The sequence below is a fragment of the Nicotiana tabacum genome, chromosome 16 (genome assembly GCF_000715075.1).
Source record: "Nicotiana tabacum cultivar K326 chromosome 16, ASM71507v2, whole genome shotgun sequence".
Taxonomy (NCBI): domain Eukaryota; kingdom Viridiplantae; phylum Streptophyta; class Magnoliopsida; order Solanales; family Solanaceae; genus Nicotiana; species Nicotiana tabacum.
The window spans coordinates 140,317,272-140,342,936 of NC_134095.1; the positions used below are offsets into that span (position 1 = coordinate 140,317,272).

The window sequence follows — 25,665 nt, forward strand, 5'->3', positions numbered from 1 at the left end:
AGTGTACTTCTTAGCTGGAGATATGTTCGGTATCTGATATCCGGATTGATAGTAATCTTGCTATGTGCATATATTTGCGGATGTTATTGTTACGTCAGATGTGCCTGCGTTCAAAGAAAAATTGTAAGTTTTGTCCTGCGTTCAAAGAAAAATTGTAAGTTTTGTGGAGGGAAGTTGGTCCGTGCCTTCGTCCGCTGGCCTTGCTTTGCTCCGTTCTGGAGGCCTTTTTGAGTTTCCCTAGGTAACACCTGATTGTCACAGAAATAGAGTTTTCAAAAATATGCAATTATTGATAAAAATAGAGACATTTTAGAAGCATATTGATACATCAAGTGGTTTTTTAGATGAACTAGTGACTGTAGCACATTTCAAAGACATTGCATTTTCTTATGTTAGAATTTTGAGGGTCTGTCCTAGTTTGGTAGATGATCCTTCGACCGTTTGCGGGTAATGAGGCTTGTTGACCCTTCTTCGAAATTTTGAGAATCCTTCTCAAAATTCTGCCACAGTTTCTTAATCGATTTTTGACCGTCTGACATGTGTTGGCGTTGGCTGGACTTGCTCCGAAATTTTGAGGGTCCTCCTCAAAATTCTGCCCCAGTTTCTGATCTTAGGGGAAAATGAAAATTTTATTATGATATGACCGAACCCATAAGGCTGCCTACTTATCCCCTCTTAAATGGGAATCAGGTCAAGCATAGTTCAATTACATCAGATGATGAAATGTAAATAGTTTAAGCATAGTATCTTTTGACTGCGTCTGAATTGATCGGTTTTGGCTAGATTTCATCATCCATGTATGAAAGTATGAGTGCCACTACCACAAAAATAGCTTTTAGTAATAATTATTTAGCGGCAATAAACTAATTGTCCCTAATTTTTTTCACTACGCTAAACTACACCGATAAATGTGGAATGGCCAGTAAAAAATACTTTTTAGGGGCAATTAGATAAAATGGCAGAACCAAACTTTTACTTTTATCCTCCCTCCAAAAACAAATTCTATATTTTCAATTCCCTCTCTTTCTCTATCTCATCCCGCCTATGGCATCTCTCTCTACATACTAGGAGTAATCAATTTTCTATTGTTGTTGTCGCTTAATCTATCCAGCCGAAAGAGACAATCTCGTCAATTTAAAGAAACCAAGGATTAACCTTTCAATATTCCATGAATTTGAAGATAGGGGATTTGAACAAACTCCAGTTTGAAGGTAACCGGCTTACTGAATGTTTAGGAGAAGTTTTTTTTTTTTGGTAAAAAGATCAAAGTATGCCTCTTTTTACATACTTTTAATTTCATTTGCAAATGAATATGTATCTAATTTCCTCAAGCCCCTTCGAAATGCATACATCTATATATAAACCGTTCATTAAGTAAATTTTGCTCATTCTTTATCTTTTAAATTTACTATATGTTGAATTTTTTGTTTGGTGATTAATTTGTATCATTTTGTAATTATTTAAGTTTGTGAGTTGTTTGCTTATACTAATTTTATTTGTAGTGTATGCTCTTGGGGATAAGTTAAGAAGCCTATTTGGTGTTCGATAAAAATGTCATAACAAAGATATGTCACTTGAGCAATAATGATTAGTGGGGGTATGAGGTTTTTACAAGTAATTCTTTAAATCTTTGAATCTGTTATAAAATATAACCCAAAATAACAATATAGAACAAACAAAAACAAACTAAGAGATATAGAGAAAAAGAGAGGAAGAGAGATTCTTATTTCTTCTTCAATTGTGTGTATTTTCTTATCTATTACAAGGCTTTTATATAGGCATAAAAAGTGAAGAAAATATGTCATGGAATATGTCATTGAACATACAAAAAATATCATTGAATATGTCATTAAGCATTTCAGATGAAGATCATGGAAGAAGAGTAGACATCCACCATAATGTCATATTTATCATAACACACCCCCTTGGATGTTCAAAGATAATGTGCCTCGTTAAAACCTTACTAGGAAAAAACCCTATGGGAAAAAAAAATCCTAGTGAAGGAAAAAGAGTACACATGATTAGAAATACGCCTTTTTATTGCCTCGTTAAAAACCTTGCAAGGAAAACTCAGTGGGACAAAACCTTGTAAGGGAAAAAGAGTACAACGCGTAATAACTCCCCCTGATGAGAGCATCAACTCACATCCTTGAGCCTTCGCATCCCAATTTTGTACACCAGTTTCTTGAAGGTTGATATTGGTAGAGATTTGGTGAACAAATCAGCCATATTATTACTTGAACGAATCTATTGTACATTGATATCACCATTCTTTTGAAGATCATGTGTAAAAAATAACTTTGGTGAAATGTGCTTTGTTCTATCTCCTTTTATGAATCCTCCCTTCAATTGGGCTATGCATGCTGCATTGTCTTCATACAAAATTGTGGGTAGTTTTTCACACTTCAAACCACATTTGTCTCGGATAAGATGTATTATAGACCTCAACCAAATACATTCTCGACTTGCTTCATGAATGACAATTATCTCATCATGATTAGAAGAAGTAGCCACGATTGATTGCTTAGTCGATCGCCAAGATATGACAGTGCCACCACATGTAAACACATAACTTGTTTGAGATCGAGTCTTATGCGGGTCAGATAAATACCCAGCATCGGCATAACCAACAAGATCGGGATTGCAATCATTGCTATAAAATAAACCCATATCGGTAGTCCTTTTTAGATATCACAATATATGTTTGATCCCATTCCAGTGTCTCCTTGTAGGAGCAGAGCTATATCTTGCTAAGACATTAACCGAAAAAGTTATGTCAGGCCTTGTAGTGTTAGCAAGATACATTAGTGCACCAATTGCACTAAGATATGGTACTTCAGGACCAAGAAGCTCTTCATTCTTTTCTTGAGGTCGAAACGGGTCCTTATTCACATCAAGTGATCGAACAATCATCGGAGTACTTAATGGATGTGCTCCATCCATGTAAAACCGTTTCAATACCTTTTTAATGTAGGCAGATTGATGAACAAAAATCCCATTTGTCAAATGTTCAATTTGCAAACCGAGACATAATTTTGTCTTTCCAAGATCTTTCATCTCGAATTCCTTCTTTAAATAATCAACTGCCTTTTGGAGTTCTATAGGAGTTCCAATAAGGTTTATGTCATCGACATATACGGCAAGTACAACAAATTCCGATGTTGTTTTCTTTATAAAAACACAAGGACAAATGGCTTCATTTATATAGTCTTCCTTTAATAAATACTCACTAAGACGGTTATACCACATTCTTCCTGATTGCTTTAGACCATACAAAGATCTTTGCAATTTGATTGAAAATATTTCCCGAGACTTTGAATTCTGTGCGTTAGGCATTTTAAATCCCTCGAAAATTTTCATGTATATCTCATTATCAAGTGAGCCGTAAAGGTAGGCTGTAACTATATCCATTAAATGCATGTCAAGCTTTTCATGGACAGCAAAACTAATGAGATAACAGAATGTTATAGCATCCATAACAGGAGAATATGTCTCTTCATAATCGACACCAGGCCTTTGTGAAAATCCTTGTGCAACAAGGCGTGCCTTATATCTTTGTGCCTCATTTTTCTCATTCCTTTTGTGAACAAAGACCCATTTATAGCCAACAGGCTTAACACCATTAGGTGTTTAGACTACAGGCCCAAAAACTTCACGTTTTGCAAGTGAACTTAACTATAATTGGATTGCTTCTTGCCATTTTGGCCAATCAAGTCTTTGTCGACATTCTCCAACAGATTAAGGTTCAAGATCCTCACTTTCTTGCATAATGCTAGATGCAACATTATATGCAAAGATGTAATCCACCACTATATCCATTCGATTCAAATTTGTCTCAATATCGATTGGATTTATTGATAGTTCCTTATTTTCTTGAGTCTTAGGCTCATTGATTTCCTCATGAATCTCAGGATTGGTTAAATCGTGAATTTCATTATGAGACTCTTTCGTAGTGTCATCTTGATCATTTGTTTTCCTTTTTCTAGGATTTTGATCCTTAGAACCTAATGGTCTGCCATGTTTTAGGCGTGCTTTTGACTCATTAGCTATGACACTAGAAGATTGTCCAATAGGGACATCAATACGGATTGGAATATTTTCTGCAGGGATATGTGATTTTGTTATCCTTTTCAGATCCGTAAATGCATCTGGCATTTGATTTGCTTTTTTCTGCAAATGGATAATCTTTTGCACCTCTGTGTCACAAATAGAGGCACGTGGATCAAGATGAGATAATGATGTATTTTTCCACAAAATTTCACGTTTGGTTTCACTAATTTCTCCCCCTAATTTTGGGAAAAAATGCCTCATCGAATCGACAATCTGCAAAATGAGCAGTGACCAAATCTCTCGTTAATGTTTCAAGGTAGCGAATAATGGAGGGCGATTCAAACCCAACATATGTTCCTAACCTTCTTTGGGGACCCATCTTAGTGCGATATAGGGGTGCTACAGGCACATATACAGCGCATCCAAAAATTCTTAAATGAGATATATTAGGTTCATGACCCAAAACTAATTGCAACGGGGAATATTTGTGATAATTTGTCGGTATGAGGCGAATTAGCATTGCTGCATGCAAAATGACATGAACCCAAACAGAAGTGGGCAACTTCGTTTTCATGAGTAACGGTCTTGCTATCAATTGCAGACGTTTAATTAAAGACTCTGCAATGCCATTTTGAGTGTGAACATGAGCTACAGGATGCACTTTTATCCCAATTGATAAGCAATAATCATTAAATGTTTGGGATGAAAACTCAGTAGCATTATCAAGTCTAATAGACTTAATTGGATTATCGGGAAATTGTGCCCGTAATCGGATTATTTGTGCCATTAATTTTGCAAATGCGAGGTTGCGAGATGACAATAGGCATACATGAGACCATCTAGAAGATGTATCTATTAAGACCATAAAATATCTAAACGACCCACTAGGTGGGTGAATAGGTCCACAAATGTACCCTTGTATACGTTCTAAAAACGCAGGGGACTCAATCCCAACCTTTGTTGGTGATGGTCTTATAATTAACTTGCCTTTATAACAAGAAGTGCAAGAAAATTCATTATTTAAAAGAATTTTCAAATTCTTTAATGAATGCCCATTTGAGTTTTCTATGATTCGTCTCATCATAATTGATCCAGGATGTCCCAATCGATCATGCCAAAGTAAAAAAGTATTGGAAGCAGTAACCTTTTGGTTTAAGGTAGAATGTGCCTCAATTGCACTAATTTTTGTCCAATACAGGCCACAAGATAAAGATGAGAACTTCTCAATAATTCTTTTCTGGCCAGAGACATTCTTGGTAACGATGAGATATTCCATATTATTCTCATCTATTGTCTCAATATGAAATCCATTTCTACGGATATCTTTAAAACTCAACAAGTTCCTCTTGGACTTGGAGGAGAACATTGCATTCTCTATGATAATTATTATTCCCATAGGCAGAGTTATAGTAGCTCTTCTAGAGCCTTCAATTAGATTACTACTACCAGAAATTGTAGTAATATCTGCCTTACATATACTTAAATGAGAGAAATATTTCTTCTCTTTGAATATTGTATGTGTCGTACATGAATCAATTAAGCAAATATTTTTACAATTGAACTTTGATCCAAGTTTGCATTGAAAGATATCCATATTTGCTTCCCGTAGTTTGACATACAAAAGAAGTATATGAATAAATATTAGTATTTTTAGAGAAAAATGGAAAAGAAATAAAGTTAAACCAATAATTCAATATCAGCCTTTAATGTATTTTCTGGCAAATTCTAATTATTATACAAATAATTACGCAAAAAATAATACAAGTACACATATGACTAATACATTTTCCTACATATTGTATGAAAAATAATTGTTCCGTGTAAGAAAAGAACATACTCATAAAAAATTGAGGGTGAAGTAACAAAAGTTGTTCTAGAGTGCTTGTAAACCTTTTCTTAAAGAGAATTAAAGCAACGTAAAGGAAAGTTAAAATTGTTAAAAGATCACTGAGACTAGAATACTAATTAATAGGATACTACTCCTTGTTTGTGAAATTTATAAAATTTCGGAAATAAATATATTCTTAAGAACTACATAAGAAAAATTATAAAGTGCAATAAAAATTACTAGATGTTTATTCATTACATACTACGAGTAGGAAAGCATAAAAATTAAATTGCTCAATTATCTCTAACCACAGATCCATCACCAATCAAGTGGTTTATTTTTTCATCAGGGTGCTCAAAAAAATCTGCCACATCCAAGTGGGTGATGTCAAATTCATTGTCATAGACAAGATTGGCTTCAGGGCCTTTATTCTTCAGAGATGCTTGATAAAGCTCAACCAAATATTTTGGTATGCGACAAATTTTTGCCCAATGCCCTTTTCCACCGCAACGATAACATTTCGTTTCTGAACCCTCTGCGTTTCGCTTCTCATCTTTCCCTTTCCATTTTTGGAAGTTATTTTTCGGTGGAGGATGATTAACATCAGGAAATTTTCTTCCTAGAATATGAGCACGACCACGACCACGACTACGAATATGACCACAACCTTTTCCACGATTAGCATAATGAGAATACACCTCATCCTCTTTAGGCAATAGTGTAGACCTAGTGGGTCGATTTTCGTGATTTCTCATAAGCAATTCATTGTTTCGTTCAGCCACAAGTAGAAGAGAAATCAACAGACAGTACTTTGTGAAGCCTTTCTCTCGGTACTGCTGTTGCAAGACCATATTGGAGGCATGAAACGTTGTAAACATTTTTTCAAGCATATCATAGTCACTGATTTATCTCCATAGAGTTTCAATTTAGAAGTAATTCTAAACATAGCAGAATTATATTCAGAAACAGATTTAAAGTCTTGGAGCCTAAGATGAGCCCAATCATATCGTGTTTGTGGAAGAGTGACCAACTTTAAGTTGTCATATCTTTCCTTTAAACTATTCCACAAAACAAGTGGATCTTTCACTGTGAGATATTCAATTTTCAACCCTTCATCAAGGTGATGGCGCAAGAAAATCAAGGCCTTAGCACAATCTTGGATAGATGCTTTATCTTTATCTTTAATGGCGTCTTCAAGACCCATTGCATCTAAATGGATTTCAACTTCCAATACCCATGTCATATAGTTCTTTCTCGAAATTTCAAGGGCAAATAACTTTCTTTTCATAATATCAGACATAATTTAAAAAATACAAATTTGAGAAAAATTATATCTTAATTTTCTCAAAGATCTTCTTGAGATGGTAGAGCCTCATGCTGATAACGTGTTATAAAATATAACCCAAAATAACAATAGAGAACAAGCAAAAACAAACTAAGAGATATAGAGAGAAAGAGAGGAAGAGAGATTTTTATTTCTTCTTCAATTGTGTGTATTTTTCCTATCTATTACAAGGCCTTTATATAGGCATAAAAAGTGAAGAAAATATGTCATGGAATATGTCATTGAACATACAAAATATGTCATTGAATATGTCATTAAGCATTTGAGATGAAGATCGTGGAAGAAGTGTAGACATCCACCATAATGTGATATTTATCATAACAGAATCCTTTTTCTTACGAATATTTTTAATTCTTTTGTTTATGAGTTTGATTGGAGTTGTTTCACATATTAAATTGTAAAGAACAATATAAATATCTTTGGGCTAAATAAGGCTACTAAATTGTGTTGTTATTCATCATCAACATTTTTTATTTGAATATGAAAATATTATTCAAAGAAATAAAGGTTAAACGAAAATTTAAAATGATAAATTATATCAGCAAATTTTCATTGAACTAAGAGAATGAACTTCTTGAAAATTCTGGAGGTGAAAAAATTGGAGAAGATGAGGAGGAAGATAGGAAACTCACTTAAGCTGTGAAGGTACAGAGAGTTTCTTTATATTTTCATTAACAAGAAAAATACATTTTGTTATATTTTCTTGTTTTAGCTTATAGTATATAGTTGTGATGTTTTCTTATTTTCATGTGTTTGAAAAATGTGGTAAATTAAAAACTCCTAGAGTGAGCGAATACATTTTGGGAATCATTATAGTCAAGTTGTTGTAGAGCTAATATTAATCTGGTATAAAGCTATTGAGTATGTTGAACAGATGAGCTTCATCTAAGGTAAAATTCCCAGTCTTTCTTCAGTTCATGGCATGGTATAGCCGTTTAATTTTTCCAACCATCTTCTCCTAATAATTCTCCATTCATCCTCATAATTTCTAATTACAATGATATTTAATGTGTATTAATTTTTGATTATTAAATTGATAATTAATCTTGTGCCTACTGATACTCTATTTTGATAGACTATATATAGATGGTGATGACTGTTGTTCATACTGTAACTTGCTTGCTTTCTCTTGCTTCTCATTATTTTCTTAGAATGGCATACTCTTTTCTTTCAGAGTTGGGTCTTCAGAGGGATGATTGGTTGATAAGGGTTAGAATTTGTAGAATGTGGGATTCTCTTAATCCCAAGAAAAATGGAGAGTTAATTGGCTTGGATATGATCTTTATTGACGAAAAGGTACATATATGATTCTTAATCTTTTATATGTAGATTCTCTTTGTAGCTTTTAACCTCAAAATTCTTAACTCTTTTCTTTTATCAGGAAAATTTGATGCATGCTACAATCAACAAGAAACTATATAACAAGTTTAAGGATAAGTTGACTAAAGGTTCTTTGTCTGTTATCAAGAACTTCAAAGTTGTTGAAAGTAGTGGTGGATATAGGCCTGTTGAAAGTAATTTTAAAATTAATTTCTTACTTAAAACTGCCGTCAAGAGTCTAGAAGAAGATATTGTTAATATTCCTATAAATGGATTTCAGTTTATCACACCAGATATGATCGACTCAAGGGTGAACAATAACACTGTGTTATCAGGTATATTCATTATAATTTTTGCTATCTTTTTTTTTAAATATCCATGTGATTCTTAAATAACTACTTTATGCTCTTCATTTGGACATGTGGTGGGCTGTTTGTGCGGAGTTGGAGACATGGAGACTGTTGGCTCGAGGTGGAAAAAAAGGGACATTCAAATTGTTACTGATTAGTGAATCGTTTTTCATTTTATGTTTGTTTAATTTGTAAATCCTCCAGAACTTTCATTTCTTATTATGTTTCAATGCCTCTTCCTCAATCCATATTTCTGTTGTAGTTCTGTCAAAGCAAAAATTACTTTATGGGAAGAATTTGGTGAGAAATTCGATCCTTATTTGTACAAAAATGATTCTGACCCATATATCGTGATAGTAACCGCTACAACAGTTAAAGAATTCCGTGGTAATTGTTTTAGATTTAATGATTAAAGTTATATACTCTGTTACTTTGAATATTAGAATAAAACTATTCATTATTGCATTCATTATCAATAGGTGAGGTTAGCTTCGCCACCAGCTACGCAAGCAAAATATATGTAAATCTCAATGTAGACTTCATAACTTCTTTGATCCAAAAGTTTGCAACAGTCTCTGTTGGAGTACAAACTATTGAACGTTCTAATGTTAATAGCATTCCGATTAAGGAAGATATGTTTTTTAACAGGATGAACATCAAGGAGTTGTTGGATTGCGACTGGAGTCCTGAATTAGAGGTTCTTTCACTATTTTGCTTCTTGAGTTTTCTGTTTCTCAAAATTGCAATATGCTTCTAATACATAATTTTTTAAATGGTAGGAATACATTGTTACCATGAGGGGAGAGATTACAAATAGACAACCATTTTGGTTGGTACCATATTTCATGCAATGCGTGCTCAAAGAAGATCGAAGCTGAAAATGGTGTCTATAATTGCCATATTTGCAACAAAGAATGCAAGTTTCCTTTGTTGAAGTAAGAAACCAATCTCTAATGTGAATTTGATTCATGTTATTATTTAAACTAACTTATTATGTAAATCAAGGTATAAGATACACCTAAAAGTCAAAGACAAAACTGCGGAGAGCAGTGTTGTCCTATTTAATCCTGTTGCAGAGAAGCTACTTGATACATCAACCCACAAGTTGTTAAACAGGCTGCCATTAGATAACAATGATGTACCTATCCAAATCCAAAGCCTTTGCAAAAAAGAATTTATTTTCAAGCTAAAATTAAACAATTATAATTTGCAAGAGGGGCTTGAAAATTTTACCGTATCAAAGGTTTTCGTTCCAGTTGAGAATTTGGAAATACAATACCAATCGAGGAAAGATAAGAAGGTACTGTGTATATGAAACTTTTAATCCATAATTATATTGGACTTTCATATATATATATATATATATATAAGTTTTTGTTGTTTTTGCAGGGAAAAAGCTTATTGGAGGATGAAAATGAACCAAAGGAGCAGAAAATAAAAAGATTAATTAAAAAAAGGTAAGCTGATTTACAATGTAATATGTATGTGAATAAACTATCCTTTTCAGATTTAAAATTGGACATGTTTAATAGGTATGTGAACTTGTCTTTTTCAAAACCAAACAGGCTGTTGATGTCTCATTCGATAACTTGGAAGACTCTGATGAAGATCAACATGTCAATGATGGTGTTAAGAATAGAGAGTGAAGAAACATAATCATAGACGACGATGAATTTAGTGATGAAAACACCAACAAATGCAAATAGTAGAGTCTTTAGTGTTGGTTATAGCATATTGTGTGTGCTTAAATAAAACTATTTGGTCCTCTTTTTAGCCTTTTGTTTGGTTGTTTGAAAGACTGCGAAGAACCCTGTCAAAGTTGTTGGTCATTCACATCACTTTAGAATATGGAAAGTGCTGGCTTCTTCACTGAAAAACTTGAGCTCGGTTTGTCAACTATGTCCTGAAGTTTGTTTTGATTTGATTTCTACCTCTTTGTTATGGCACTAGAGTAGTTTCTTGCAGATATAATCCATTTATTAGATTGGTAACTTATATTTTCGGTGCAATGACGGTTAAATTGGAAACTCATGGTTTTGGAGCGAATGTTGCCGCTTCTCCTTCAATTTAGGTGTATTGCATTCATCAAGAAAACATAATTACTGTACGTGATGGATAAAGTCTCTTGATGAAACAATCCTTTGACAATTTATTTACTTCGTCTATTTTTTGTCCCAAAGCGAAAAACCAGTTTAAGAGTTGAACAATTAGTAAAACTTAGTATACTACAACTCTGTCCCCAAAGCTAATAGTCACTTAATTGAAATGCACATTTCAAATTGCATCCATTAACCAAGTCAAAAGAGACACAACAAAACAATGTTGATATTTATATGATTCTGAAATGAGGATTGAATTCTTCAGTAAAATTGATGAGCACCAATTCATAGGCCGGCGAGAAGCTTCTCCCCTGCTCAACCAACAAATAATGTAAATACTATATCATATAAGACAACAACAAGAAGCGTACTTAACAAGTGGAATGACCATAGACTGGAAGGAAAAGTTAGAATTAGCAGAAGAGTAATGGCAGTTGTAAATGCAGCGTTGACGTTGATATCAGAAAATGAAAAAGAATCGAGCTTTAACAGAATTCTGTTTCTTGGTGAAGCAGCCTAGGAATGTACTTTTGGGTAGGCAGTGAAATTTAGTGGATATGGGCTCAGCTGTTGAGGTTGTTGCTATGCATTTGCTCTATCAATTTGCACCCTTTGACTTTAATTAGGCTGCTATTGAAATTGCATTTAACATAAAGGCATAATAACGCAAAAGAAAATAATAATCTATATAGATTTGAACTACACCATATAACAGTCACATGATTCACAATTAAGAAAATATTTATGATACACCACAAAATCCCTCAACCCCCACGCCAACTGTTACTTTTGTACCACCAAATCTTTAACGGTACTCTCCTACTAAATAACAAAAAGACAAATCCCTAATTCTTTTTTTAATTTTCCTTATACCAGATTATACTCATCTTCTTCAAACTCTTCAACCAACCAAACATCCATTCTGTTTTCTCTAGAAGTTCAAGCATTAGCACATCCAAGGAAGGCGTGTATTTTGTTTAAACTATCTTATAAAAATAACACATAAGCAAATTCGTTCACTATACCCCATTTAATTCCAATTCCAATTTCATCACCAGGTTAGTTCACTTTAGATTTGCTCCTCCAATATTCATATCTTCTATATATCATATTATTTTTTCATGAATATTTCCTTTTACATGTTATTTTGATATATTTTACTCTTCCAAAATTTTATAGCAGATTAAATGGAACTGGTATCTGCTACTGTTAAGGAATTTAGTGTGTCAGTGAATATTCCGTTAGAGATTACCCTACTACAGCAGCTTTTGCCAATTTTAGCTCGGCAAGAAAGGATGTTAAAAATAAAATTGAAGAGATTTTCATTAACAGTACAATGCAACCGAAAGAACGAGGAATTAAGTGTAATCAGAAATTGTAGATTCAAGTTTGCGAGACTAAAGCGAAAAGTCTCATTAGTTGAAAGAAATACAAGTATTACTCAATAAAGAAAATAGTTTTGTTTCTATACTTGGTGAGAAGATTCACAAAATTTATGAAGTTAATCAACTTCGAAGGGAGACATGTGCTGCCTCAAAAAAATGGTATGTTATTCTTTACCAAGCTTTATTCCTTAATAATAGTGCCAAAGTTGTTACTTTCAATTTTTGTTGATGTGGGAAGATAGAAAAATCGCATCACAATCTAAGTATAGCATACTTATATTCATATTACAAAATTTGAACTTGACAGGTCATTATGCAACAACTTGAAATTTTGTCCCCCCTACGTACACATGCCAATATTGTGGTGCTATTTTATGGTATGAAGAACGAACAAAAAACGACACAGACATCACACCCTAAATTCTCATTGTGTTGTTCGGAAGGCTGCGTACGGCTATCGTTACTGACTGAACCACCACCCTATCTCAAATATCTTTTGGGAACAGATTCTGGACAACTAGGTATCAACTTTCGAAAAACTATCAGGGCTTATAACTCGATGTTCGCATTCATATCTATAGGGGGGCGAATTGATGGATCTATTAATCGTTCGAAGGGGCCGTATGTTTTCAGGATGAGCGGTCAGAATTACCATCATACAGGCTCTTTGCTACCAGAAATTGGGAAGAAGCCACAGTTTGCTCAGCTTTATATATACGACACTAAAAATGAGATAAGTAACAGAATGAGTTGGCTGTTGCAAGAAGATATTGATCCCAAGGTTGTTCATGAATTATCTCAAATGTTAGATGAGCATAACATTTTGGTAAAAACACTTAGGATGGTTATGGATAGATATAGAGAGCATCCAGAATCTGTGTTCCGTCTATGGCTACTATCTGACAGGACAAGAGATGGTCACCAATACAATATACCCACAGCCTCTGAAGTTGCAGGATTAATCGTTGGTGATCTTACTAAAGAAAACTTCAAACGAGATGTTATTGTAGAACATCAGAAAAAGGGACTTCAAAGAATCACAGATTTACACCCAAGTTTCATGTCTATGACATACCCATTAATACACCCATATGGCGAAGACGGATATAGACTAGGAATTCTTTTGGCAGACGTAAACAACAGAAATTCCAAGCGAAAAAATTAACAATGAGATAATTCTATTGTTTCAGGATACAACAAAGACTTAATGAGGGACAAACTCTTCTACTAGCAGGCAGACTATTGCAACAGTACATCGTTGACGGTTGCATGGCAATAGAAGAAGAGAGATTCCGCTATATTCGAAATAATCAAAAAAACTCAGAGTTGATCTTTCCGCTGGATTAATGGATATTGTTCTTTGAGGTGATTCTGATTGTTCAATGGTAGGAAAAACTATTATACTGCCTTCATCACACACTGGAGGACCCCGATATAGAGCACAAAATTATCAAGATGCCATGGCAATTTGTAGGTGGGCTGGATATCCGAATTTTTTCCTTACTTTCACTTGCAACCCAAAGTGGCCAGAAATAAATGAAATGCTCCACTTAAGTAACCAAGAGGGGGATGATAGCCGAGTTGACATCATATGCAGAGTTTTCCAAATAAAATTGTTCCAGCTAATGCAAGATTTGAAAAGGCAGCAACCCTTTGGGAAAATAATCGCCTGTAAGTTCCTCATCATTACATACTCATTGCAGGCATCACTCATCTATCAATAAATTAGCACGAAATGAGTATTAGTAATATGTCTTTTTTGCAGTTAAATCTGTATCATGAAAACAAATATTATTTTATCCTAAAGGATTTATGTTTTTAGACATTTCACTATGATTAAACCTTCCCTTGCATATATATAATAATATATGGCTATCTTTGACCTTAATAATATGTTTGTTTACTTTTATCTTTAATTTGTTTGCTTTATCCTTATCAAGTATGAAGAAATGTATTCTCAATAGATTCACAACAAAAAACAAAATTAAGGTTTGATTTAGTTAACAGAATTATAAGTCTTCGTAATAAACTATTAATAGGAATTTAAAAGTACTACTTTGATGAATTTTTAAAAAGAAAGTCAGCTTTATGTTCTGAATAAATGATGGTATGATTATTAATTTACTTCCATCCTAACTATCACCATATACCATTAATTCTGTAGGTCTATATACAATTGAGTTTCAGAAAAGAGGACTGCCTCACGCACATATACTGCTCTTCCTGCATCCCACATTAAAGAGCCCCTCCACAGACCATATTGATAAATTAATAGCAGCAGAAATACCTGATCTGGAGGTTGATCCTGACGGTTATAATGCTGTCAAGAACTTCATGATGCACGGACCCTGTGGAGAACTCAATCGCCATTGCCCATGTATGAAGCAGGGAAAGTGTACCAAGCATTTTCCGAAAAAATTCAACGATCGAACAACTTTTGATGCAGATGGATTTCCAATTTATAAGAGAAGGAACACAGGTACTCAGGTCAAGAAAAATGGTGTCTTATTAGACAACAGATATGTCGTACCTTACAATAGGAATTTGATTGTCAAATTTGATGCACATATAAATGTTGAGCTATGCAATTACTCAAGGTCGGTGAAGTACCTGTTCAAATATGTCAATAAAGGATCAGATAGAGCAACAAAAACTGTAGAATATACAGATACCGGTGTAGAAATTGATGAGATTAAAAGATATCTAGACTGCAGATACATATCAGCTACAGAAGCTTGCTGGAGGATCTTTAAATTTGGCATACACCACAGAGAGCCAGCAGTTGAGCGATTACCATTTCATTTAGAGGGACAAAATTCAATAATATTCGAAGAAGAAAGGCGAGCAGAAAGTGTTCTTAGTACACCAGGCATTGAAGTAACAAAATTCACAGAATGGTTTGAGGCAAACAAAAAATACACTGAGGCACGAGAGCTCACATATTCTGATTTTCCTATACATTTTGTCTGGAATTCAAGAGACAAAACTTGGACCAAAAGGAGAAATAGCAACGTAGTTGGTAGAATTTACTTTGCACATCCTGCAAGTGGAGAACGTTTTTACATGAGAATGCTGCTTAATTTTGTCAAATGATGCACTTCATTTGAAAGCATCAGAAGAATAAATGGAGTAACACATGACAATTATAAAGATGCATGCTACGCTTTAGGATTACTAGAAGATGATAAAGAGTGGAATGATTGCTTGGCTGAGGCTGCACTTTGGGAAACAGGAAACGAGTTGAGAAATCTCTTTGTGACGATACTTATTCACTGTCAGGTAACTGATTGTAGAAAAATTTGGAATACCAACTTTGAGATTTTATCAGAAGATATAATATCATTACAGAGAAAGAGATTTCGATTGAAAAATTTATAGTTGACAAAAAAACAACTTGAAGCATATACATTATTTGAGATTGAAAGCATCCTATTGAAGATGGGAAAAAGTTTGAAAGACATAGATGGAATGCCACTCACAGATTCAGCTTTACTAAACAATGCCGGAAATCGTCTTATCAACGAGGAGCTAGAGTATGACAAAGATGCTCTAAAGATAGTGCATGACCAATCATTCGCTCTGTTAAATGCTTGCCAAAAGTCAGCGTATGAAGCAATAATAAATTCAGTTGAGAAGGAAGAAGACCGTTCATTTTTTATAAGTGAACATGGTGGTACTGCGAACACATTTCTATGGAATACAATAATAGCCAAGATAAGATTACAATCAAGAATAGTTCTCCCTGTTGCTATATCTGGAATAGCTGCTTTGTTATTACCAAATGATAGGACATCTCATTCACGGTTTCATATTCCTTTGGATGTTAGCTCAGAGTCAATTTGTGAAATAAAACAAGGCAGTCAATTAGCTGAACTTTTCTTGAAAACTTCCTTGATCATTTGGGATGAAGCGTCAATGGTAAATAAATTTTGTTTTGAAGCCTTAGACAAAACCTTGAGAGAAATCCTTCGAGTGAGGTATGAAAATAGCTCTGATAAACCTTTTGGAGGCCTTACAATTGTATTTGATGATGATTTCCGTCAAATACTACCAGTAATTCCAAAGGGTACACGAGCTGATATTGTTGATGCGTCACTAAACTCCTCTTACTTGTGGCCATTTTTCACAATTTATGAGTTGAAGCAAAATATGCGTCTCTATAGTGGAAGAGTAAGTGATTCTGAGGCTGCTAAAATATCGACTTTCGACAAATGGTTGCAACAAATTGGAGATGGCTCATTTTACGATGATATTAATAAGGAGCTTATTAAATTACCTCCTAATGTATGTATCAAACCATCCAACGATCCAATCGGATCAATTGTCGAGGCAGTTTACCCATCCCTCTTGCAGAAGTACAATGACCCAACATATTTGAAAGAAAGAGCAATATTAACGCCAAAAAATGAAATGGTTCATGAGTTGAATGATACAATTATAAAAATACTACCAGGTGAAGGAAGAACATATTTTAGCTCAGACAATGTGTGTAAAGCAAGTGTGAATACTAATGATGAAGATCTGTTGTACCCAACTGAATTTTTGAACAGCTTACGGTTCTCTGGCATCCCTAATCATGATGTACATTTAAAAGTAGGTACCCCAGCTATGCTTCTCAGAAACCTAAACCAAAGTGAAGGCCTATGCAATGGAACAAGATTGATCGTCATGCATCTCGGTAAATGGTCTGTCAACACAAACATTATTTCTGGAAAAAAACATTGGCTCGAGAGTCACAATCGCAAGAATAATTATGTCACCTAATGATTCAAAGTGGCCATTCAAGCTTAAGAGACGACAACTTCCTTTAGCGCCATGTTTTGCCATGACAATCAATAAAAGTCAAGGACAATCCCTAAACCATGTTGGATTGTACCTTCCGAAACAAGTATTCACCCATGGACAATTATATGTAGCTGTCTCCAGAGTAACAACAAGACAAGGATTAACCATACTGAATGCTGGCAACGACATAGAAGACCTTGTGTTCATTAAAAATATTGTTGACAAAGAAGTTTTCCAAAATATATGTCTTACAGTTGCAATAAACACGAGGTATTTTTTTCTACCATTAAAGACGTTCATAATTGTGTAGTTTTTTTAAAAAAATTAATTAATTATGATAATTTCTCATCTTCTCTGGCAGCTGAAACATCAGGACCAGCCTCACCTTGCGATGGTTGGCTATATTGATTGAGGAAAGGACAGGCTCGAGCACCCAAACTTCCACATTTTAACTAGGCTGGTTATGTTTGATATGATTCTTACTCTTAGCTAATGAATTTCTACTTACCTCTTTGATGTTACTTATAACAATTTGTTATGCATAATACTATGAGCTACACTTCAATTCTCTCAAAAATTTACTACACACTCTCTCTACTCTGTCTTAGTTTGCTTCTAAATTTGTTCATTACACTAATCTAATTTTTGAGAAAACAAGAAGTAAAAATACCAATAGCTATGGAGATGAGGAGAGAATCCAGGCAGAAGAAGCAACAACAGACCTTACTCTCCTCAACTAAGGCAAAACATACTGATGGTAGTTTAGTTAAAATAATGACATTGTCTATCTTTTCACATCTCAATTTGTTGATTTTTTTTTGTTTATTATATTCTTTTGGGATGATCCAACTGCTACTAATGGAAAAGAGGTTAAAATCAAAAGTTAAAGACAGATTATACAGTAAATTTGACTGCACAATTGAAATGGTAAGTTTTGCTGGTAATGCTCCCTGCTTAGGTGTTAATAACTATTCCATTTCCTTGGTTATCTGAAATAATTCCTTTATCACTCACCCGTCATTTCTGTTGCCTCAGTCCTAACTATTTGTGACTTGATGTGCAGTGTTCACATCTAACGGTTGTTCCACAATAGTGGAAAGCATACACAAGTCTGATTACCACGCAATATATTCTACTATTGGTGCTATTTTTACTGTTAATTAATATAGAAAGACATAACTGTGTAAGAGGTTTGTAGGTTAGAAATATGTTGTTGATTATCTTATGTCGGTAGCCCTTTGGTTTAAAGTGCACATTCATTTACTATAACCTTAGTAAACAAAATCATCTATTTTGGTATAAGTGAAGTCAAAAGTAGAGAACAACGCCACATAATACATTTGAGTTTAATTTTTCAGTACTACTTTTATAGGCCCTACTCCTTTACTAATCTCCCAGTTTAATTAAAAAATGTCAAAAACATAAAAAAAATACGATTATTTATGCCTGTATTAACATAATACGAATATAAGATGCAGTTATATATGTTTATTTTTATAGGGTATAATAAGCATTTGAATACCATATTAAGCCTTGTGAAATGGAATTCTCCACCTCGATAATGGAATACTATGTTTTTTCTATGTGTTTGCATCTACTCAGATTTTTTTTACTTGCCATAGGTGCCCGGGGAGTCCAATATATCCTACATCTGATCTGGCGTGCTATTACAGGGCGCATGAATTCATCTTTACGACTACATAATACACAAATGCAATTCATATGTGGTCAGCTGCTTGCGTTTTCACTGAGGTACTTTTAGTTACAAAATTAACTTTTCTTATATTGGTCCTAATACTTTACTGCTATCTATAATACAAATACAGAACAACAATTGTAACATTAAATAAGTTTTAAAAACAATCGATTGATTGATAAATATTGTCCGGTTATTATGAATTTTAACTGGTAAGATTACAAAAAAGATTTCGCTTTAATGTATGTTATCTTTCTTATTTATTGTTTTTCTTTTTATACACCTATTCACTCATTTTTCTCTTTACCTTCCCATTATATCATTAATCCACCAAATCACTAACGGTTAATTCCAAATAAAAAATAGATCCCTCCTAATTCTCCTATACTCATTCAAATTTTTGATACTCATATTTTTTTTCAAGATCTCCAGACATTCAATTTACCCCTATAAATACAAATAAGACAACATACAAGGAAGATGAGAGGAAGATTCAAAATAACACAAAACATAACTTCATGAAGAGGAGTAATTTTTAAGCATCAGGTTTAATCATAAACTATACATTATTCTCTTATTGTTCTACACAAATCACATTCCTTTGCACAAATAGATATTGTCTCTAAAGTAGCATAACTATTTAAGCATATAAAATAATACATTCTTATAGAGATCTAAATTAAATATACATTAATAATATAATTCAACATATGCTTATTACTGCACAATAAAATTTGTCTTACATTAGGCAGGATTTCTACAATGGATAAACAGATTATAGATCAACGACATCAAACTTCCTTGAATAATTGTCAAGGTAAATTATTTATGCATAATTAAATAATTTAATTAATTTACTATTCTTAGCTATATTAACACTACAATTCGTCTTTTGTTACAGATGTGAAAAAACAACCTGAAGCTTCCTTGGATGAGATGTATACAAGAATCACACAAATGCGAAAAGAATATTTGAAGTATGAACAAAAACAACTTAGAAACGAATTATATAAAGGAGTATTACCAGATACAACATGCAAAGAATGATTATTTATTCGAATATTATGTAATTGCATTTACAAAATTTGAGTTTACATTATTACAAATAAATGTTATTTACATACCATTTATCGACGTTAAAATTAATGAACTTCGTTTTTCATTTACACCATATTAAATATACAACGTGGGAATATAATTACAAAATTATAGCATATTTTAACGATCGCGCGAAGCGCGGTCACGTTCCCTAGTTCACCAATAATCTTTCCATTTTTATCTTATAGATAGCAGATTGTAATTTGATCTATTGGTCCAATGAGTATGATAGTAATATCCAAACAACAATGGAGTAAGTTTATTTATTAAGAGATCCGTTTGGTCCTAGCCCCTTTCTTTATAATTGATCAGGCTATTTAATGGTAAGCTAATGGATTTCTAATTTATTTTTCTATAGGTTATGTGAGGGTGGAGAATTCTTGAATCGCATTTTGGCCAAGTAAGTAGCATGAACCAGGTTTAGTTCATTCATGGGATGTAGTACCTGCTTTAATTATAGGTTATTTCTGGTTAAGAAGAATGCTTATACATGTTATTGATAATTTCTTCTGACAACCATTATACCGAGAAAGATGCAGCAATAGTTGTATGTTAGCTGCTAAAATATGCCGCTCAATGTAATTTACATGTTGGTGCATCGTGATACAAAACCTGAGGCTTGCAAGAAGGTATGTACTTGCTTTAGCTGGTTCTTGGGATTTTATGTTGCTTTTTTTTGCATATCTTTCTTTTTTTGTGGGTTTTTCTCTTTAAATCTCCAAAGGGGGATTTACCATCAAAGGCTATAGATTGTGGTCTTTCAGATTTCATAAGACCAGATGTTTGGATATCCATAGATCTATATAATAATATATTTTAATCTAAACTCATTTTGCTATGGTGAATGATCTTCATTTCTCCATAAAATCTGTTGAAGTCATCACTTAAGTATGTATTGATTTTCCCTCGGAAAATGTAAACGTATGGCTGACTAATTAACTTAGGGAGTAAATTCTAATATATTATTTGCAGCGCATATTAGGTAGTCCTAGACGTATTAAAACGTAGATCAGGACCCCATTATTGAGCATAGAAAACGAAACTGCATGATGAATGAATTATGATATGATAGAGGAATATTTTTACTTCTATTTATTTTATGACACTTAACTATTTGCCTCATTCGAACTGTTCTCCCTAAAATAGTTGCAGCTAAATCCTTAGCTTTAATTAACCAATACCAAGTCTCAAATTTGTTAGTAGGACTAAACACTTCTCTAAAGAGATAAACTAGTCGTGGCCGCATGCTCGGTTCCTTATTTAGCAAATGACACTCTGTTCTTTGATTTTGAAGTGTCATTGTCCTGATATTAATCCATTTGATAAAAAATTTTGTGCTTCAGATGCAAGGCCGGAAACAAGCAAGATATATAATACATTATTACGAGTTTTTAAATGGTATACATTTGCTTATTGTAAAACTAAAACTCCAGTGTTCTCGCCTACTATCTATGTTCGTTTTATCTTTGATGAATGACATTTTGCTCACTTTATTTTATCATTTCAGGTCATCATATGATATGATGTTAAGAGATTTAACATGTGGAAGACTTTATTATGATCAAGAGTTAGAAAAATGTTATAGACTAACTATTATTGCGTATTATGAATATTTGATGACATCAGTTAGTAATCTCAAAATTTCAATAGCTTTTGAATTTAAATTCTATATTTTTTTCTATATATTGAAACTAAAATTATGGATTAGTAGTTTTGTTACAATTGTTTTAATTAAACATGTTATGCTTTCTAGAATGAACATGAGCATATTTTATTAGGAATTTATGTTATTATTTAGGTGCAAATATTATTATATCTAAAAAATTTATTGATCATGTTGATATCACATTAAATGATAAATACGCACAATGTTCCTTGACGTATTTAATTGCAAGAAAAATTCGAATATGGGCATAGTTTTAGTGCCAATACAATGGCTGTTAAACACTCTTTGCTATAGCGGCAATAGAAAATGATATTTTCGGCCATATCAAAAGCCAATAAAATAATATAAAAAGGATGATTCAGGGTAGTATTAGTGGCCATAGTTATTGCCACCAAATAACTGCCGTTATAATTTAGACCTTTAGCGGCAATAGTTTGGACCTTTACCAACACTTCATGTAATTGCCGCTAAAGGCTTTAGCGACGCTGGATATAACGGCAAATAATTAATTACCGGTAAAGGTTTTTGCGGCAATTATTATTGCCGCAAAAGTACATAATTATTGCCGCTAAAAACGTCTTTTCTTGTAGTGTGCTCCTCCTGTCAGCACCCTGTGAACCATGTAAGGGACCTTGTCAGTTGGGAGAGAATTTTCATTTAGCTTTATCTTGATGTGGAAAGATCTTCTTCAGCACCAGCTATTCTGGCGCAAATTGTCTTGGTTTGACGGTTTTGTTGAAAGCTCTGGACATTCTATTCTGATAAAGCTGACCATGACATACTGCGTTCATCCTCTTTCCATCGATATGGGCCAATTGTTTATAGTGACTTCTTATCCATTCTGCATCACTGAGTTCGGCTTTCTATATGATTCTTAAAGAAGGAATCCCTACCTCGGCTGGGATGACAGCTTCGGTACCATAAACCAACATAGAGGGAGTTGCCCCGGTTGATATGCGAACTGTAGTGCGGTATCCCAACAAAGCAAAAAGTAGCTTCTCTTGCCATTATTTGTGGTTTTCTACCATCTTCCTTAGTATCTTCTTGATGTTTTTGTTGGCGGCTTCTACGGCTCCATTCATTTGAGGTCTAGGTTGTGGAATTCTTGTGCTTGATTTTGAAAGTTTCACACATGGCTTTTATCAAATCACTATTGAGGTTAGCAACATTATCAGTAACGATGGACTCGAGAACTCCGAACCGGCAAATGATACGATCTTTGACAAAGCCTGCGATGACTTTTTGGGTGACAGCTTTGTAAGATGCAGTCTCTACCCATTTCGTGAAGTAGTCAATGGCTACCAGAATAAACCTGTGTCCATTTGAAGCAGTGGGCTCGATCGGGCTAATGACATCCATTCCCCAAGCAGCAAATGGCCAAGGTGAGCTTGTTGCATTGAGCTCATTTGGTAGCACTTTTATCATATTGGCATGCATTTGGCACTGGTAGCATTTGCGAACATATTGGATGCAGTCTGTCCCCATAGTCATCAAAAAGTAACCGGCTCTAAGTATCTTCTTATCTGAGACAAATCCATTCATATGCGGGCCGCAGGTCCCAGCGTGTACGTCCTCGAGTAGTTTAGAAACCTTTTTTGCATTGACACATCTTAGCATTCCCAAATCAGGAGTTCTTCTATTCAAGTTTCCCCCGCTGTGGAAAAAGTGATTGGACAATCTCTGAAGTGTGTGTTTCTGAGTGTGGTTTGCATGCTCCGGATATTCTCCTTTTGCCAAATACTCTTTGATGTCATGAAACCAAGGTTTTCCATCTGCTTCTTCTTCAACATAGGCACAATACGCCGGCTGATTATGAATCCTCACCGGGATGGGATTAATGAAATTCTTGTCTGGATGCTGTATCATAGATGACAAGGTGGCCAATGCATCGGCAAAGTCATACTGAATTCTGGGTACGTGCCGAAATTCTATCTTCGTTAACCTCTTTCTCAATTCCTGTACATGGTGCAGATATGGTAATATCTTGGAATTCTCTGTGGCTCACTCTCCTTGTACTTGGTGCACAAGCAAATTTGAATCACCGACTATCAACAGCTCCTGAATATTCATGTCGACCGCCATGTTGAGTCCTAGTATGCAGGCTTGTTGGCCCAAGTTCAGATGAAGTTTTGAAGAATGACAAATAAACTCAGTCATGGACCAGGTTCATCATGTGAGGCATAAATTTTATCAACCTAGACATGTGAGATACACGTGAAGGAGATAAGTCTCAGTAATCAAGCAGCAATATCTCCTGAACTGATCGAAAATGTTGCATATTGGATGAGGAGAGAAAGTCTCCTTATGGGAAGAGGACACAATCACATAATCCAGATAAATGATAGGGTTGGAGTTTGTATTGAACAAGGACTCAACTTCGATGGAAGATCAGCAATTAAGTCTCAATCAAACTCTGATTACTAACTCATTAAATAACAATAGTTGTTCTCTTTTACAGGTGTTGCACATACGCAAAAGTTAAATGTGAATAGGGAGCAAAATAGCAACGTTTTTTGCAAGCAGTTTGCATGAAATTCAAGTGTGCAAACCTGAAGCTACTTGAACGAGATAGAAGAACCAGTTCCGTTGTGTTTATTCTTATTCTAGTTCAATTATAGTAGGTGGTTTAAAGTTGTACCTTTTTAGCTTTCATAGAAGCATTTGTAATAGGTACTTTAAGTGTTCAAGTTATAGGCTAACTTGAAGGTGTCACAACAGTTGAGGTTGTGTGCTACACAGGGATTAGAGTTAATCCTTAGGTTTACAAAGAGTTTTGTAAATGTTGTTTTGGCTCGGTGATTTTAGTGGATGTTTGGGAAAATCCTACTGAGTAGTAGGTTGTGGTTTTTTCACCTTTTGAGCCAAGTGTTTTCCACGTAAAAATCTCTGTGTTCTTTATTTTCTGTACTTTTAATTCCGCAACAGTAGCAGTTAGATGAATTGATTAAGGAATCCAAGAATATTTCTACTCTCAGACTAGATGAACTGATTGGAAATCTTACTGCTTATGAACTAAGAAGGCAAACCATGAAGATGGATACACCCAAGAAGGAGAGAAGCCTAGCTCTCAGAATTGCTGAAGGTTCAGATCTGGAAGATGATGAGATGGCTATGATCACTAGAGAATTCAAAAAGTACCCGATGAGAGGAAAAAGTTCTTCAAGAGGTACAACCTTCAACAAGTCAAGAGCTCCTAAGAAACAGACCAATAAGGGTTGCTACTACAAGTGTGGAAAGACTGATCACATGATCAAAAACTGCCCTCAATGGGAAATTTAGTGGAAGAAAGAAAGGGCTGAACGAAGGAATAGGAAGAAGGAACAGGTTCAACCAAAAAGGAACAAAGGTTCAACCAAGGCTATGGTTGCTGCTTAGGGAGAAACTTCAGATGAAGATTAGGAAGATGAAGCTGAAGAAGAGCAAGCACTGATGGCCATCGGAGAATCAGATGATGAACAAGAGGTAAGTATCCTTCATCTCAAAAATAAGATTAAATTTTTGTCTAAAGAAAAGTTGGCTGAGCTACTACTAGACTTCATTGATGAGTCTGAGATAATTAACAATGAGAAAGAAGTTCTGTCTAGGGAATGTGTGATCCTAAAAGCAAAATGCAAAAGTCTAGAGTGTAGGGCTAATGAGAGTGATAACAAAAATGCTGAGTTGAAGAACCAAGTTCTTGAACTTGATAACAGTGTCCTAGAACTTAGGTCTGAAAACTTAAAACTGAAACTAGGAACAGGAAAGAAGAAATTTGATCACACATATCTCACTCTAGAAGAAAACTTGGGAAAAATGAAAGATGAATCGTATAATAAAGATGAACTCATCAAAGTCCTGAAGGAAGATCTAGGAAAGGTGAAACATGAACTAGACAGAACTTGCAAGTGGAACAAGGCTTCTGATGCACTCTCTTGGCTGCAAGAGCATCACAGTAGCGACAAAAGAGGACTTGGCTATGTGACTCAAGCTCCAAAATGGGACTCTAGAAGCAAGTACCTCACTCTTCCTGAAAATAAAATCTGCACACACTGTGGCAAGGCTGA

The 25,665-nt window shown here is 34.3% G+C and overlaps 3 protein-coding genes and 1 long non-coding RNA gene across 4 annotated transcripts; all 4 read left to right on the top strand.

Moving 5' to 3' along the window:
- The first annotated feature begins 988 nt into the window (after positions 1-988).
- On the top strand, positions 989-9,313 carry LOC107780593 (uncharacterized). Its single transcript, XM_075232482.1, has 3 exons — positions 989-1,211; positions 8,398-8,519; positions 8,605-9,313. The coding sequence occupies exons 1-3, from the start codon at positions 1,169-1,171 to the stop codon at positions 8,932-8,934; spliced, it is 495 nt and encodes a 164-aa protein (XP_075088583.1). The 5' UTR covers positions 989-1,168; the 3' UTR covers positions 8,935-9,313.
- LOC142170436 (uncharacterized) lies at positions 8,963-10,539 on the top strand. The gene is made up of 6 exons (XM_075232343.1): positions 8,963-9,057; positions 9,156-9,280; positions 9,373-9,590; positions 9,673-9,722; positions 9,899-10,193; positions 10,459-10,539. The coding sequence occupies exons 1-6, from the start codon at positions 8,963-8,965 to the stop codon at positions 10,537-10,539; spliced, it is 864 nt and encodes a 287-aa protein (XP_075088444.1).
- A 2,472-nt stretch (positions 10,540-13,011) lies between these two features.
- LOC107780595 (uncharacterized) lies at positions 13,012-17,141 on the top strand. The gene is made up of 4 exons (XM_075232344.1): positions 13,012-13,509; positions 14,565-15,432; positions 15,547-15,656; positions 15,756-17,141. Exons 1-4 carry the CDS (start codon positions 13,012-13,014, stop codon positions 17,139-17,141), a joined length of 2,862 nt encoding a protein of 953 aa, XP_075088445.1.
- A 409-nt stretch (positions 17,142-17,550) lies between these two features.
- On the top strand, positions 17,551-20,038 carry LOC142170583 (uncharacterized). The gene is made up of 3 exons (XR_012699847.1): positions 17,551-18,914; positions 19,607-19,675; positions 19,760-20,038. It is a non-coding gene; the product is annotated as an uncharacterized LOC142170583 (long non-coding RNA).
- Positions 20,039-25,665: the final 5,627 nt, after the last annotated feature.

Coding starts and splice junctions, on each gene's coding strand:
- LOC107780593 (XM_075232482.1), top strand. CDS start 1,169: ATGAATTTGAAGATAGGGGATTTGAACAAACTCCAGTTTGAAG. Junction 1,212..8,397: donor GAACAAACTCCAGTTTGAAG/GTAACCGGCTTA, acceptor CTTTTCTTTCAG/AGTTGGGTCTTCAGAGGGAT. Junction 8,520..8,604: donor TGATCTTTATTGACGAAAAG/GTACATATATGA, acceptor TTCTTTTATCAG/GAAAATTTGATGCATGCTAC.
- LOC142170436 (XM_075232343.1), top strand. CDS start 8,963: ATGTGGTGGGCTGTTTGTGCGGAGTTGGAGACATGGAGACTGTTGGCT. Junction 9,058..9,155: donor TTGTTACTGATTAGTGAATC/GTTTTTCATTTT, acceptor TTTCTGTTGTAG/TTCTGTCAAAGCAAAAATTA. Junction 10,194..10,458: donor AATCGAGGAAAGATAAGAAG/GTACTGTGTATA, acceptor AAAACCAAACAG/GCTGTTGATGTCTCATTCGA.
- LOC107780595 (XM_075232344.1), top strand. CDS start 13,012: ATGAGCGGTCAGAATTACCATCATACAGGCTCTTTGCTACCAGAAATT. Junction 13,510..14,564: donor TAGGAATTCTTTTGGCAGAC/GTAAACAACAGA, acceptor ATTGAGTTTCAG/AAAAGAGGACTGCCTCACGC. Junction 15,657..15,755: donor CGATACTTATTCACTGTCAG/GTAACTGATTGT, acceptor AAAAATTTATAG/TTGACAAAAAAACAACTTGA.